This window comes from Rhinoraja longicauda, chromosome 4 (assembly GCF_053455715.1).
Source record: "Rhinoraja longicauda isolate Sanriku21f chromosome 4, sRhiLon1.1, whole genome shotgun sequence".
Taxonomy (NCBI): Eukaryota; Metazoa; Chordata; class Chondrichthyes; order Rajiformes; family Arhynchobatidae; genus Rhinoraja; species Rhinoraja longicauda.
The window spans coordinates 35647717-35660758 of NC_135956.1; the positions used below are offsets into that span (position 1 = coordinate 35647717).

At 42.4% G+C, this 13042-nt stretch overlaps 2 protein-coding genes across 6 annotated transcripts in view; one reads left to right on the plus strand and one right to left on the minus strand.

The window, feature by feature from the left end:
• LOC144592691 (focal adhesion kinase 1) overlaps window positions 1–6915 on the minus strand; it is a 359949-nt gene extending 353034 nt beyond the window's left edge. The window contains exon 1 of the mRNA XM_078397517.1: window positions 6820–6915. Coding sequence (XP_078253643.1) covers window positions 6820–6862 — 43 coding nt within the window. The 5' untranslated portion in view covers window positions 6863–6915. The remainder of the gene's footprint in view (window positions 1–6819) is intronic.
• The window catches only part of LOC144592689 (DENN domain-containing protein 3-like), a 132010-nt gene that overhangs the window by 155 nt on the left and 118813 nt on the right, over window positions 1–13042 (plus strand). For 4 of the 5 annotated variants that reach the window (XR_013547165.1, XM_078397506.1, XM_078397510.1 and 1 more), the window contains exon 2: window positions 11623–11771. The gene's annotated coding sequence lies outside the window, so the exon portion shown is untranslated. The remainder of the gene's footprint in view (window positions 1–11622; window positions 11772–13042) is intronic. The other variant, XM_078397507.1, reaches the window with a different exon arrangement.

The window sequence follows — 13042 nt, forward strand, 5'->3', positions numbered from 1 at the left end:
GTACGTGGTTGTGCAGCGCAGGCTGCTTCCATTCTCCACAAATAACGGGAAGCACCCATTACGTCCCTCACAGAGGTTCCCATCTCTTTTCGAAACGACGAAGTATGTTCATGGGGCATTCACTCAATCGCTTTTTTAGAATTTCTGCAATTACTACCTGTTTAGTCCTTCAAATCTACTCCTATACAATTATTATAAAGAACGAGATATGTAGTGAGCCAAACAACACTGATAATGTATTCCCTATTCACACCAATTTCCAATGAAATCTGTAACAAAACGCTATCCGGATGGAATGTATTATCTTTTTTTTTTAATCCTCGATGTTCATAGGCAATTTTGTTTTTCGTTTCCCTTTTAATAAAGAAATTCAATTATGCAAGTATTATTTTCCTGGCTCATGAAGCAACGGGTTCTGTCATTGGTTGTGAAATGTAGATTTTTTTAAAATGTTACTGATTTTAATGTAGTCAGTTACATTTAAATTGCATTCGAGGTGCACTAATGTTACTGATTTTAATGTAGTCAGTTACATTTAAATTGCATTCGAGTTCCTTTATTTGGCTTGAATGGTGGTTTAACCCTGAAAACTATTAATGGAAAGGTGGGTATAGGGCTTACATGTGGACACAACGAACTGCAGACGCTGATTTACAAAAAAAAGACAAAGTGCTGGAGTGACTCACAGGTCAGGCAGCATCCACGGAGAACATGAATAGGTTACATTTTGGGTCGAGACCCTTCTCCATCACGCTTCTCATTCCCACTCAAAATAGACATTAGACAAGTACAATAGCTTGAATAAAAGTAGTACCTTTTGGTTGCTGAGAATTTCACAAAAAATATTGTATCCTAATCGAATATTTCCACATTTATCTTTTTGAATAGCAACCAGTTGTATTTCTATAAATACAGTGTATTCATTACATCCCTTCTGCTCAAAAGCCTGATTTCCTTTATCCTGATTCAACAAATATTTATCAAAAGAAAAACATAAGACAGAAGAGATAGGAAGTGGATTTGACACAGGCAGCTGAAGATAAAGTGTCTATTTTATTCATCCAGAACGACTTGAATATACAATAAAGAAAACCAGAATTGGAGAAAGGTTTTGATGAGGGATGTGGTTGGAGAGCTAAAAAAAGGCAACCTCATTGGGATAGTTGAAACAATGAAAGGGTTACAAATAAGGACATAGAATCTGAGTTAAAAATAGAAAAGTCTGAAAGACCAGGCACAATGGAGATGAAATAAATAAATGAACATCTTAGGTTAGTGGCCTTCCATTAATGGTGTTGCAAATTCAATGAGGATTGGGTGAGGAGAAATACAATTTAGAACTGGATAGTTTGTTCTGGATAGCAGAACTGAATAATAGTTCCAGATGACCCCATATTTCTGGAAGGTGGAGAATGTGAAACTGGCCAATAGACTATTGAAGTAATTAACAACCTGTCCATGTCCATGGCATTACTTTTCAAGCATTGTAGAAATCTATTCTTTCTCCCCTCTTATTTTCCATCCACATGCTGCCTCTCGGTATCATTCAATAACAATGTTAAGTTTACATTAATAATACCCTCCTCCACTGCAGCATCACCTTATTCTGTCTCTAAATTGTCAAGCATCTTTACTGACATTAAGCACAGGTTGAGCAGAAGATTCCTCTCCAACTAAATATTGAAAAGACTAGCCATTGTCCCCACTGCAACTCCATTCTCTAAACCCAACACCATCCTCAATCCACAATTGAACATGTTTGTATTCTTAGTGTCATTTTTTTCATAAGTTTATATGAGACAGAGGAGCAGAATTAGGACATTTGGCCCATTGAGCCTGCTCTGCCATTCAATCATGGTTGATTTATCTTTCCCTCTCAACCCCATTCTCCTGCCTTCTCCCGTAACCTCTAACACCCTTAATAATCAAGATGATCCATTATTGGTACTCCAAGATGATCTTCACATCGGATATCCACAAAATTACTGAGCGAATCTATTTTTATTTCTCTGACATCATGCAACATTGTTCCTGCCTCAGATGCTGAAATCCTTCGCTACAAATCAAATCGGCAATTCCAATGTACTGCTGGCTGACTTCCCTTGTTCTAAAGGAAAGATTTGCAAGTAGATAATGCCCCAAACATCTATTTCAAGATGCCTTAAGTACTTGGCAGCCAATAAAGTACTCTTTAAGTTAATCGCCAATTGTAAATTGCTCCTTAATTTTGGGAAGAATCGTAGGAGTGTTGATGGATATGTAGGAGAGAATAAACTGTAGGACTATTGGGAAATATGAGAGTAGGGATAGAATTAGAGTCACAGAGTCTTACAGTGTGGAAACAAGCCATTCAGAACAACATGTCCCATCTACACTAGTCCCATCTGTCTGCATTTGGCTCATATCTCTCTAAATTTCATCTGTATTAAATTCTATCAACCATTCCTCAGCCCACCTGCCCAACTGATCAAGGTCCTGACAACCATCTTCACTATCTATGAAACCACCCACGTTTGTGTCATCTGTAAACTTGCTAACCATGTCTTTATGTACGTTCTCATCCAAATCATTGATATAGATGGCAAACAGCAATGGGCCCAGCACCGAACCCTGAGGCACAGTCACAGACACCTAGTTTGAAAAGCACCACCCTCTGCTTCCTTCCATGAAGCCAATCTTCTATCCATTCAGCTATCCTTAAATCCCATGGGATCTAACCTTCCAGACCAGCCTACCATACCATACCTTGTCAAATGCCTTACTAAAACCCATGTATACAACCACTCTGCCTTCATTGTCCTTTTTGGTTACATCAAAAACTCAATCAGATTTGTGAGACATGACCTCCCACCTACAAAACCATGTTGACTGTCCCTAATGAGCCCTTGTCCATCTAAGTGCATGTATATCCTATCCCTCAGAATACTCTCTCGTAACTTTCCGACCACAGATGTTAAGCTCACTGGCCTGTAGTTCCCAGCCTTTTCCCTGAAGCCCTGAAAAGAGGCACACAACTTGCCTCCCTCCACTCTTCCACCACCTCACCCATACTTAACAACAACATAAATATCAGCTCGGGTTCCTGCAATTTCCTCTCTAGCTTCCCACAGTGTCCTTAGATATATCCGATCAGGCCTATGAGATTTGTCTATTTTCATACGCGTCAGGACCTTCAGCATCTTTGACCATAATACTGACCGCTCTTAACGCACTTCCAATGACTACCCCAAGATCCCCCGTCCTCCTGTCTTTCTCCACGGTAAAGACAGAGGAGAAATACTCGTTGAGGACCTTGCCCATCTCCTGTGGCTCCACATAGAGTTGACCACTTTGATTCCTGAGAGGTCCCACTCTCTCTGGTTACCCTTTTCCCCTTTTAATGTGCTTACAAAATCTTTTGGGATTATCTTTAATGCTATCTGATAGAGGTATCTCCTGTCTCTTTTTTGTCCTCCTGATTTCCATTTTTAGCTCACTCCTTAGTTCCCAAAACTCCTCGAGTGATACATTTGATCTCAGCTGCCTAAACCTGTCCCATGCCTCCTTCTTACTCCTGACTAAAGCCTCCATTTCCCTCATCATCCAGGCTTCCTTACATTTACCTGCCTTGCCCTTCACTCTAACAGGGACATGCATGTCCTAAACTCTTTTCAGCATACTTAAAAACATCATATTTTCAAGATCCTTTTCCATAAAGCAAGCTACTCCAATCAACTTGTGTGAGTTCCTGTCTCATACCCTCAAAGTTGGCCTTGCCCCAGTATAGCATTTTAACTCGTGGGCCTGCTCTGTCCCTATCCATAATTTCTTAAACCTAATAGAACAGTTGCTGGTCCCAAAAGGCTCATCCACGAACACTTCATCCATGTGCCCCTCCCAATGTGCAAAGACTAGATCAAGTGTTGCCTTTTCCCGTGTAGAGTCCCTTACCATATTGCCAGAGGAATCTTTCGTGAACACATTTGACAAATTCCACCCCGTCTAAACTTTTTGCACTGTAACATTCAATGTTGGGAACATTAAAAACCCCTACTATGATAACCCTATTAGACCTGCAGCTACCTGCAATCTCCTGGCACATTGCTCTTCTAATTCCTGTGAATTGTTTGGGGGGCCTGAGTACATCCCCCAACAAAGTGATCATCCTTTTCTTGTTCTTCAGCTCCACCCATATAGCCTCACTAGATGAACTGTCTGTAATGTCATTCCTGACCACTGCCGTGAATCCTCCTTAACCAATAATGCAACACACACCCCACTCCCCCCTCTTCTTTTACCTTCACCTCTGTCTCTCCTTAAGCACCTGTACCCTGGAACATTGAGCTGCCAGAAACTGACATGGTCCTGATGAACCAAATGTCCTGTATTTTAATAAATAACTTATAATGCAGGAAGCATCAGGCAATTTGTGCACACCAGGATCATAGGGATAATCTCAGCATTTTTAATTGTCAAGAATCCCCCAATCCGTATCAGATCAGAATGCTCTCAGTCCTCTGCTAGAATATTGGCTCAGATTTTCATTCTCAAGTGGTAAAGCTAAAGTACTTGAGCAACATCAAGTGCTTGGCAACGTAATAACTCGGGTCAAGAGTGCAATCAACTGTACCGCTGCTGAGACTGATCTACCTTCCATCATGTATTCTTGAGTTTGCTCTCTATATTGAAAAAAAAAATGGATTTCAGTATGTCTTCCATTAACACAGGTAGGACTAATTGGCTTACAGTTTCCTGCTTTCTGCCTCCCTCCTTAAATAACAATATTATGTTTGTAGTTTTTTAATCCATTAGGACCTTTCCAGAATCTTAGGAAATTTTAATAAGCAGAGCCAATGTAACTATTGTCTTTTCAGCCACAACCGCTCCAAGGACACAGGCCATTAGATCCAGGGACTTGCCAACTTGTAGACCTATTAAGTTGCTAAATCCTTTTTCCCCAGTGTTCTGACTTCCACTCTTCCATTTGCTCCCAATTTTCAACTATAATTCGGTTGCTCTTAGCACCTGTGAAGATTAATACAACAAATTTGTTGAAAGTCACAGCCATTTCTTAATTCCTATTTATATTTTCAAATTTTCATTTATAATGGGTCCAATATTTTACTTTAGTTTGTCTTTTTACATACTTTTCTTACTGTATTTACATACGCTCTCTGTTTATATATTTCTTGCTAGTTTACACCCAAATCTACATTCTCCTATTGTTTTAAAATCAACCTTAACTGAGATGTTTTAAAATTAACCTTAACTAAGATGTTCCTAATCTTTTGGTCCACTCGTGATTAATTTGATATCATCCCTCTTTAGTTAGCCATTGATTGAACAGCTTTCAAGTTTTCATTTATTTGTCATGGAATATAACTTTGAGTATTAGGAAATAGTTGTTGAGGGCATGAGAATCATCATTAAGAGAGAAAGAATCCAAGCCTCTCATTAAGTTGGCACCCAATTAGATTTTACACAATACCTACAAGATCATAGAATTGTTAAGGACTGTTTCCAGGTTGACCTCCACCATCAGTTGGATGAACCACAACAAACATATAATACATCAGTTTCAAGGCGCTGGAAAGACAATATTTTAGTGGATACAGGAGCAACGGTATGGATAACTGGCCACTACTGGGTCGGGAGAGAATCAATTAGAGCCAAGAGGAGCAAGTCCCAATTACTTGAGAAGAGGAAGTGTATCTTCTAGTTGATTTCTGGAAATGCCCAAATGATAAGGGTTCAACCCCTGGTACACTTATATTGAGATAGGAATAGGAATACTTTATTGTGACTATGTCGGGAGCCACGACCGCCCAGACGTGCAACAACAGCAGCAGCATGTTTGCCCGCCCCGGATCGCGGGGCTGGGGTCGGCCCGCTGCGGACCTTCCACCGGCCGGCGCGGCCTGGAACGTGGCAACGACACCAGCCTGACCGCGGGAGAAGACGGCGGGGGAAGGGAAAAGACATTCTGGCCTTCCATCACAGTGAGGAGGGGACTGGAGGAGACTCACTGTGATGGATGTTTCTTTTTTTGTGCGTTGGGTGGGGTTGTGTAATTTGTTTGTTTTATTGCTTTTATTATTGGACTGTGGGTGACTAAATTTCGTCCAAAAGGATGACAAATAAAGATATCTTGAATCTTGAATCTTGACACAGTGAGATTCTTTGCTTGCACACACAATGTATACAAATAGCAGCCACCTATGTCACTGACAAAGTTACAAAGCACGCCGGCTCCTTCTTTTGTCCCCCCCACCCAACAGTTCTGCCACGCCGGGTCCCCATTGTCCTTTGTCTAGGGTTGTCAACTTCCTCACTCCCAAATTCGGGACAAGGTGATGTCACCGCCCCGCGTCCCAAGTGACCTCACCCAGCCAGCGGCCACGTGCTCCCGCTGCACGAATGGCAGCCACCTGGGCCGGGAGGCGGGCTGCTACGCAACCTCCGTTAGGCGGCACCCGGGCCTACAGTGTCCGGTGCAGGAAACAAATTGCAGATGCTGGTTAAAATCAAAGGTAGACACCCAATGCTGGAGTAACTCAGTGGGTCATGCAGCATCTCGGGAGAGAAGGAATGGGTGACGTTTCGGGTCGAGACCCTTCTTCAGACTGATCCATGCGGCATCTCGGGAGAGAGGGAATGGGTGATGTTTCGGGCCGAGACCCTTCAGACTCGACGTCACCCATTCCTTCTCTCCCGAGATGCTGCATTACCCACTAGTTACCTTTGTCCTCCCCATCCCCATTGTCCATTGCCCTCCCCCCATCTCCCTCACCGCAGTCCCTCCACACCGGGCCCTCCATTGTTATTCCCCTCCCCACTCACAGTGGTCCTCCACGCTCTCATCGGCCGTCGACCCGCAAGGCATCGCTGCCGCGGCGAGGCTTCACCACCGCTGAGGCCCCATCATCGCGAGGCGTCACCACTGTCGACGCCCCCCTTCACGCCTCCGTAGTGCCGACTCGAGGCCCAGCCACGGGCTCCGTCGGCCGCTTCGCCTGACCCGGGCTTCTACCCGCGAGGCCCTGGCCGGGCCCCGACCTGGGCTTCTATACGGCGATCAGGGAGGCATCGAGACCACGTCGTCTCGATAAAGGCCTCTGGCCTTGGTTGTCAAGTGAGGCTGATGCCGTAATAGGCTCGGGAAAGGGAGCATTTACATGGACAAGCCTGCGCTGATGAATCTACCATTCAGAGAGCATACAATATAGCCACAACAACCCAAGTCAGCAGAAACCGGAGCCAAGACAGTTTGTATGGACTGGTATGCCAGCAGTTCCCCGGGACACGACAAACAAGACTGCGCAGATCAGAATCGATTCAGTTGCGATGAAAGGGAATCTGCAAAACAAAAATAGGAAAATTCCTTTAAAGCCTAAAACTAAATAGTTGTCCGAATCGCCTAACTTAAACACCATGGGGTACTGAAAGGGACCTTCCCGTTAACTCAACCATATGGAAATTAAAGATAATGTCATGAGAGTAATAATCCAGAATCTTGGGAAGAAAAACAAATGTCCGCGATGGCTCTTAAATGCTCTCTAAAATGTTTTAGGAAGCCACTCAAGTTGTACCACCACCAACGTGATTAAACGGAAAGATAATATAACCAGATTGACCACTTGGCATTAATCCAATAAATAAATTTGAACACGTAAAGTTGATCCTGGTACAAATGTTTCAAAGTAACCCTCACAGACATCCAAGGACTGATGTCTAAACTGGAAGAAGCAATCCACAAATTGGTGAAACAACAGCTTGATATAGTTGTACTATACTCACAAATCATGCCTATAGACAATGTTCCTGACTCCTCTATCACAATCCCTGAGCAGGTTATGTCCCATGGCAGTAGATGTCCACCAGAAGAGGTAGCAGATGTGGGGGAGGTTGACTCCAGACCTCAAAGTCTTATAGCATCAGGTCAAACACGGGCAAGAAAACCTCTTCCTGATTATCTCCCACTGTCCTCCATCAATACTTGGAAGAAGCATTGAGAGTAGGAAATATAAAATGTACTCTGGGCAATGCACTTCAATGCTTTCACCAAACATGGGTTCACAATGGTCCTGATCAACAGTTCAAACATTAGGCATTACAGACTATCAGAAGCAATTGGAAGGTACACCATCACAATATGTGTTCCATAAACACATAAAATGCCCCTCACTCTACCATTACTGTCAAGCCAGGGAATCAAAGAGGACTGCAGAATGGCATGCCGAGGAGCAGCACTTAATGTACTTAAAACATTAGGTATTGAACTGGTGAAACTGCAATAAAGGACTATATACTAAACAGTAAAAATAGCATGCAATATACAGAGCTAAGTGATTTCACGACAATAGGAACTGATCAAAGCTCTGCAGACTTGCCACATCTCATCATGAATCATGGTTTACAATTAAACGACTAATAGGAGGCTCCAAGAACACCCCCCTCTGCAACAGTGGCAGGACTCAGCACTTAAGTGCTAAAGATTAGCTTGTAATACTTTTCGGCCAGAATTGTGAAGTATATGATCGATCTTGGCTTTCTCTTGATATCTCCACTATCACCAAAACCAGTCTTCAGACAATTTGTTTTGTTCCAAGTGATAGCAAGAAAAGGCTGAGGGACTGGATTCAGCAAAGGCAAAGGTAGAAAAGAGGGCAAATGGAATGCTGGCCTATATTGCACAGCATTTCAGTTTTGAAATAGGGAAGTATTTCCACTGCATACAACAGTATAGGGCCAAAGGTACAGGGTCTTCGTTGAGTCACATCTGGAGTACTGCAGGTAGTTTTGGTCCCTCTGCCTTAACAAGATATAGTAGCATTGTTTATAGTCCAAAGGAGGTTCAAGACACTAATTCCTGGGATGAGAGAATTGTCCTATCACGAGAAGTTAAACAGGTTGGGTTTGTATTTGTTGATGTCATTAAGGTGGAAAACGTGCAGAAAACATTGAAGGCAATGTTACCATGACTAGAAGGCTTAAGATATAAGGAAAGATTGGATAGGCTGGGACTTTTTTTCCCCTGGAGAATAGAAGTAGAAGGCTGACCTTATGGAGGTATATAAAAACATGAGTGGCATGGATAAGGTGAATGGTCATAGTCTGCAAGGATCTGGGAGTGTAGAACTAGAGGGCATTGATTTAAGATGAGAGGGAAAAGATGTATGTAAATAGAACCTGGCAGTTACTTTTTCACACAGAAGGTAGTGGGTAAATAGAACAAAGCTACCAGAGGCAATTACAATGTTTAATACATTTAAATGTGTGCATGGATAATAAAGGTTGAGAAGAACACAGGCAAATAGGACTGGCTCAAGTAGCCATCTTGGTTGGCCTGGCTGAATTGGGATAAGGGCCTGTTTTCATGCTGTCTGACTCTTTGAATCTTTACTCTACGGAGTAGAGTAAGCAGGATTGAACTTATGGAAACACAAAATCCTAACAGAGCATGATAGTATAGATCTGTCAAGATGTTTTCATCATGGGAGAATCTCAAACAAGAGGAAACAATTGAAGATAAAGGGCCAATCATTTAAAACCTAGCTGTACAGAAATTTCTCCAAGTGCTGGAACACAAAATGCTGGAGTAACTCAGTGAGTGGGTCAGGCAGCATTTCTGGAGGACATGGATAGGTGAAGTTTCAGGTTGGGAACCCATGTAACCCTTGCTTTCCCTCTCTCCCCATCCTCCGACTAGTTTAACTGTCCTCCTGATTAAATTATACTAATTGTGTGCCCTGTTGTCACCTTCCCATCAACTAACAACGATCCATTCTACATTTCCCTTGAACATCATCCCCTTTGATCTCACATTTTCACATCTTACCCTTTCATATCTCTATGTCTCCCACTCCCCTGACTCTCAGTCTGAAGAAGGGTCTCGATCCGAAACATCACCCATTCCTTCTCTCCATGCTGTCTGTTCCGCTGAGTTACTCCAGGACTTTTAGGTCTATTTTAAGGTTGGGACCCTACTTTCCAATAATCTTTTCATCAACACGAAGTTTATGTTTGCCAATCTGCTCGATGTTAAAACACATCTTAGCCGTGGTTCAAATTTGTCCATTACCTCGAGGCAGCATTTGACCAGGAGTGGAATCAAGGAGATCTGGTAAAACTGAAGTTAACAGGCTACAATGGAAAAACATTGTAGCCTGTTAACATGGAAACATGGAAAAAGACTGTCATATGTTGAAAGAATGGAGGGACTGGGTTGTATACACTGGAATTTAGAAGGATGAGAGGGGATCTTATTGAAACATACAAGATTATTAAGGGATTGGACACGCTAGAGGCAGGAAACATGTTCCCGATGTTGGGGGAGTCCAGAACCAGGGGCCATAGTTTAAGAATAAGTGGTATGCCATTTAGAATGGAAATGAGGAAGAACTTTTTCACCCAGAGAGTTGTGAATCTGTGGAATTCTCTGCCTCGGAAGGCAGTGGAGGCCAATTCTATGGATGCTTTCACATCGCCCGTCTCCGTCCATCCCTCTCCTCCACAGCTGCAGAAACCCTCATCCACGCCTTCATCACCTCCCGTCTGGACTACTGCAACAGCCTCCTCTATGGCTCACCCTCAAAAATCATCAGTAAACTTCAATACATTCAAAACTCTGCTGCCCGTCTACTCACCCACTCCCCGATCCGTGACCATATCACCCCCGTCCTTTACAAGCTCCACTGGCTCCCCATCCCCCAGAGAATCCAGTACAAAATCCTCCTCATGACCTACAAAGCCCTCCATAACCTGGCCCCATCCTACCTGACTGACCTCCTCCACAGGCACACTCCCATCTGCACCCTCCGCTCTGCTGCTGCCAACCTCCTGTCCCCCCCCATCCGGACCAAACTCAGATCCTGGGGGGACAGGGCTTTCTCCATCGCTGCTCCCACCCTCTGGAACTCACTACCCCAAACCGTCAGAGACTCCTCCTCACTCACCACATTCAAAACATCACTGAAGTCTCACCTGTTCAGCACTGCCTTCAACCACTGACCGTCACCTCACCTTCGGTCTCCTTTTTCTGTTCGTTTACTTATTTATCTATTTATTTTCTTCTCTATGTTCTAGTAATCCCTGTAAAGCGTCTTTGAGTGTTTGAAAAGCGCTATATAAATGTAATGCATTAATATTAAGAGAGAGTTAGATAGAGCTCTTAAAGATAGCGGGGTCAAGGGATATGGGGAGAAGGCAGGAACGGGGCACTGATTGTGGATGATCAGCCATGATCACGGTGAATGGCGGTGCTGGCGCGAAGGGCCGAATGGCCTACTCCTGCACCTATTGTCTATTATCTGTTGTCTAACATTCCATGTTTGGAGTTTCACCTTAGACTAAGGAAAATGATTAGCGAGTTTGGAGGTCAATCATTACACCTCCAAGCCATTACTGCAGGAGTTCCTCAGGGTAGTGTTCCTGGTGCAACCATCTTTGGCTGTTTCATCAGTGACCTTTCTTTTATTATCCAGCCATAAGTGAAGATGTTTCTTGTACAACATTCTAATTCATTCATAGGTCCTGTGCAAAGTCACTGGTCCATGCTGACATTCAGCAAGATCTGGAGCATGAGCTAACAAAACAAAACTAAATTAGATTAAATAAAATAAATATTATAACATTGTTTTATAGATCCACAAGAAACTGCAGATGCTGGACTCTTGAGCAAAAGACAAAATGCTGGAGTACTCAACAGGTCAGGCAGCATCTATGAAAGGGATGGACAGATGACAATTCAGGTTGGGAGCCTTCTTCAGTCTGAGTTCCTCCTGCACTTTGTTGTGAGCACATTTTAATATTTACATAAAAGACACAAATCCTAATGTAATGTTTTAATTTATGTAATTGTGTACTGAAAATTATTATGCTTCTTAAGATAATTATCAAAGGCATCTTTTTGTATTAATTTGGCCCAGCAAGAAAGTATATTAAATATGCACTGTAGTGGGAATTAAAATACATTTTCAGATTATTAGTCCAGATTCTTAATTAATAGTTCAGTAGCATTACCAATACACTACCATGCGTGGGCATGGATTTTTTTGAATTAGGAAAATACATTAGCTCAACTTGCAACACAGAATCAAGATAATTTAATATACTAACTTAGTTAACAATGTGATTTACTGCATCAGTTTTAAGAAACATTCTGTTTTATATGCTTCAGAAAATTGGCTCTTGCCAGTTTAGTACAGAACCACCCACTTTTCAAAGAATTCCTGTATACTGGATATCCATCTGAAGGTCCCCCGAGTCTGTAATCAGAACTCTGTAAACAGGATGTGCAGCAGAGGAAACTGCCAGTCAGAGAAGTAGATCATCAGACTTGCTATTACAGATGCTTAACAATTGAAAAGTAATTAGAGAAAGCTCCTGGATACACTCAGAGCAGCAAACAAGCAGAGCAGACAACGTTGAATTAAGATTGAATCATGATAAACACAAGGCCAAAGTCATGGCAACGACTTAAACATGATTAAAAGGGTAAATTACATCTGTCACATTGAGCTGGTGGATGATAAGATTACTTTTTTTGCTGATTTTGTCTTGTCTATTCCCTCTGCCATTATCTTTATATATCTGGATTTCTCATTTTGATCAGAATAAAAAGAAAGGATGCTTTAAATAGAGGGCTATCCTTGAAGTCATAGTGATTCATAATCTTTTAAAATGACACAGCATTTAGATTTAAAGCAAGACTTTATTTATGGGAATCTTGAAATGGTCATATTTGCAAGTTTTCCTTTATCATAGAGTCACACAGCACAGAAACAGGTCCTTTGGCATAATTCGTCCATGCCAACCAAAATACCCAATCTAAGCTAGTCCCATTTGCCCACGTTTGGCCAATATCCTGCTGAACCATTCCTATCCATGTACATCCAAATGCTTGAAATGCTGTCATAGTACCTGCCTCAACTATCTTCTCTGGCAGCACATTCCATATATCCACCACCTTCTGAGTAAAAATGTTGCCCCTCAGCTTCCTATGTAATCTGAAGATCCAGAGAATTATTATGATGGAAGTGTTGTCACCTATCCTTACTGGTGG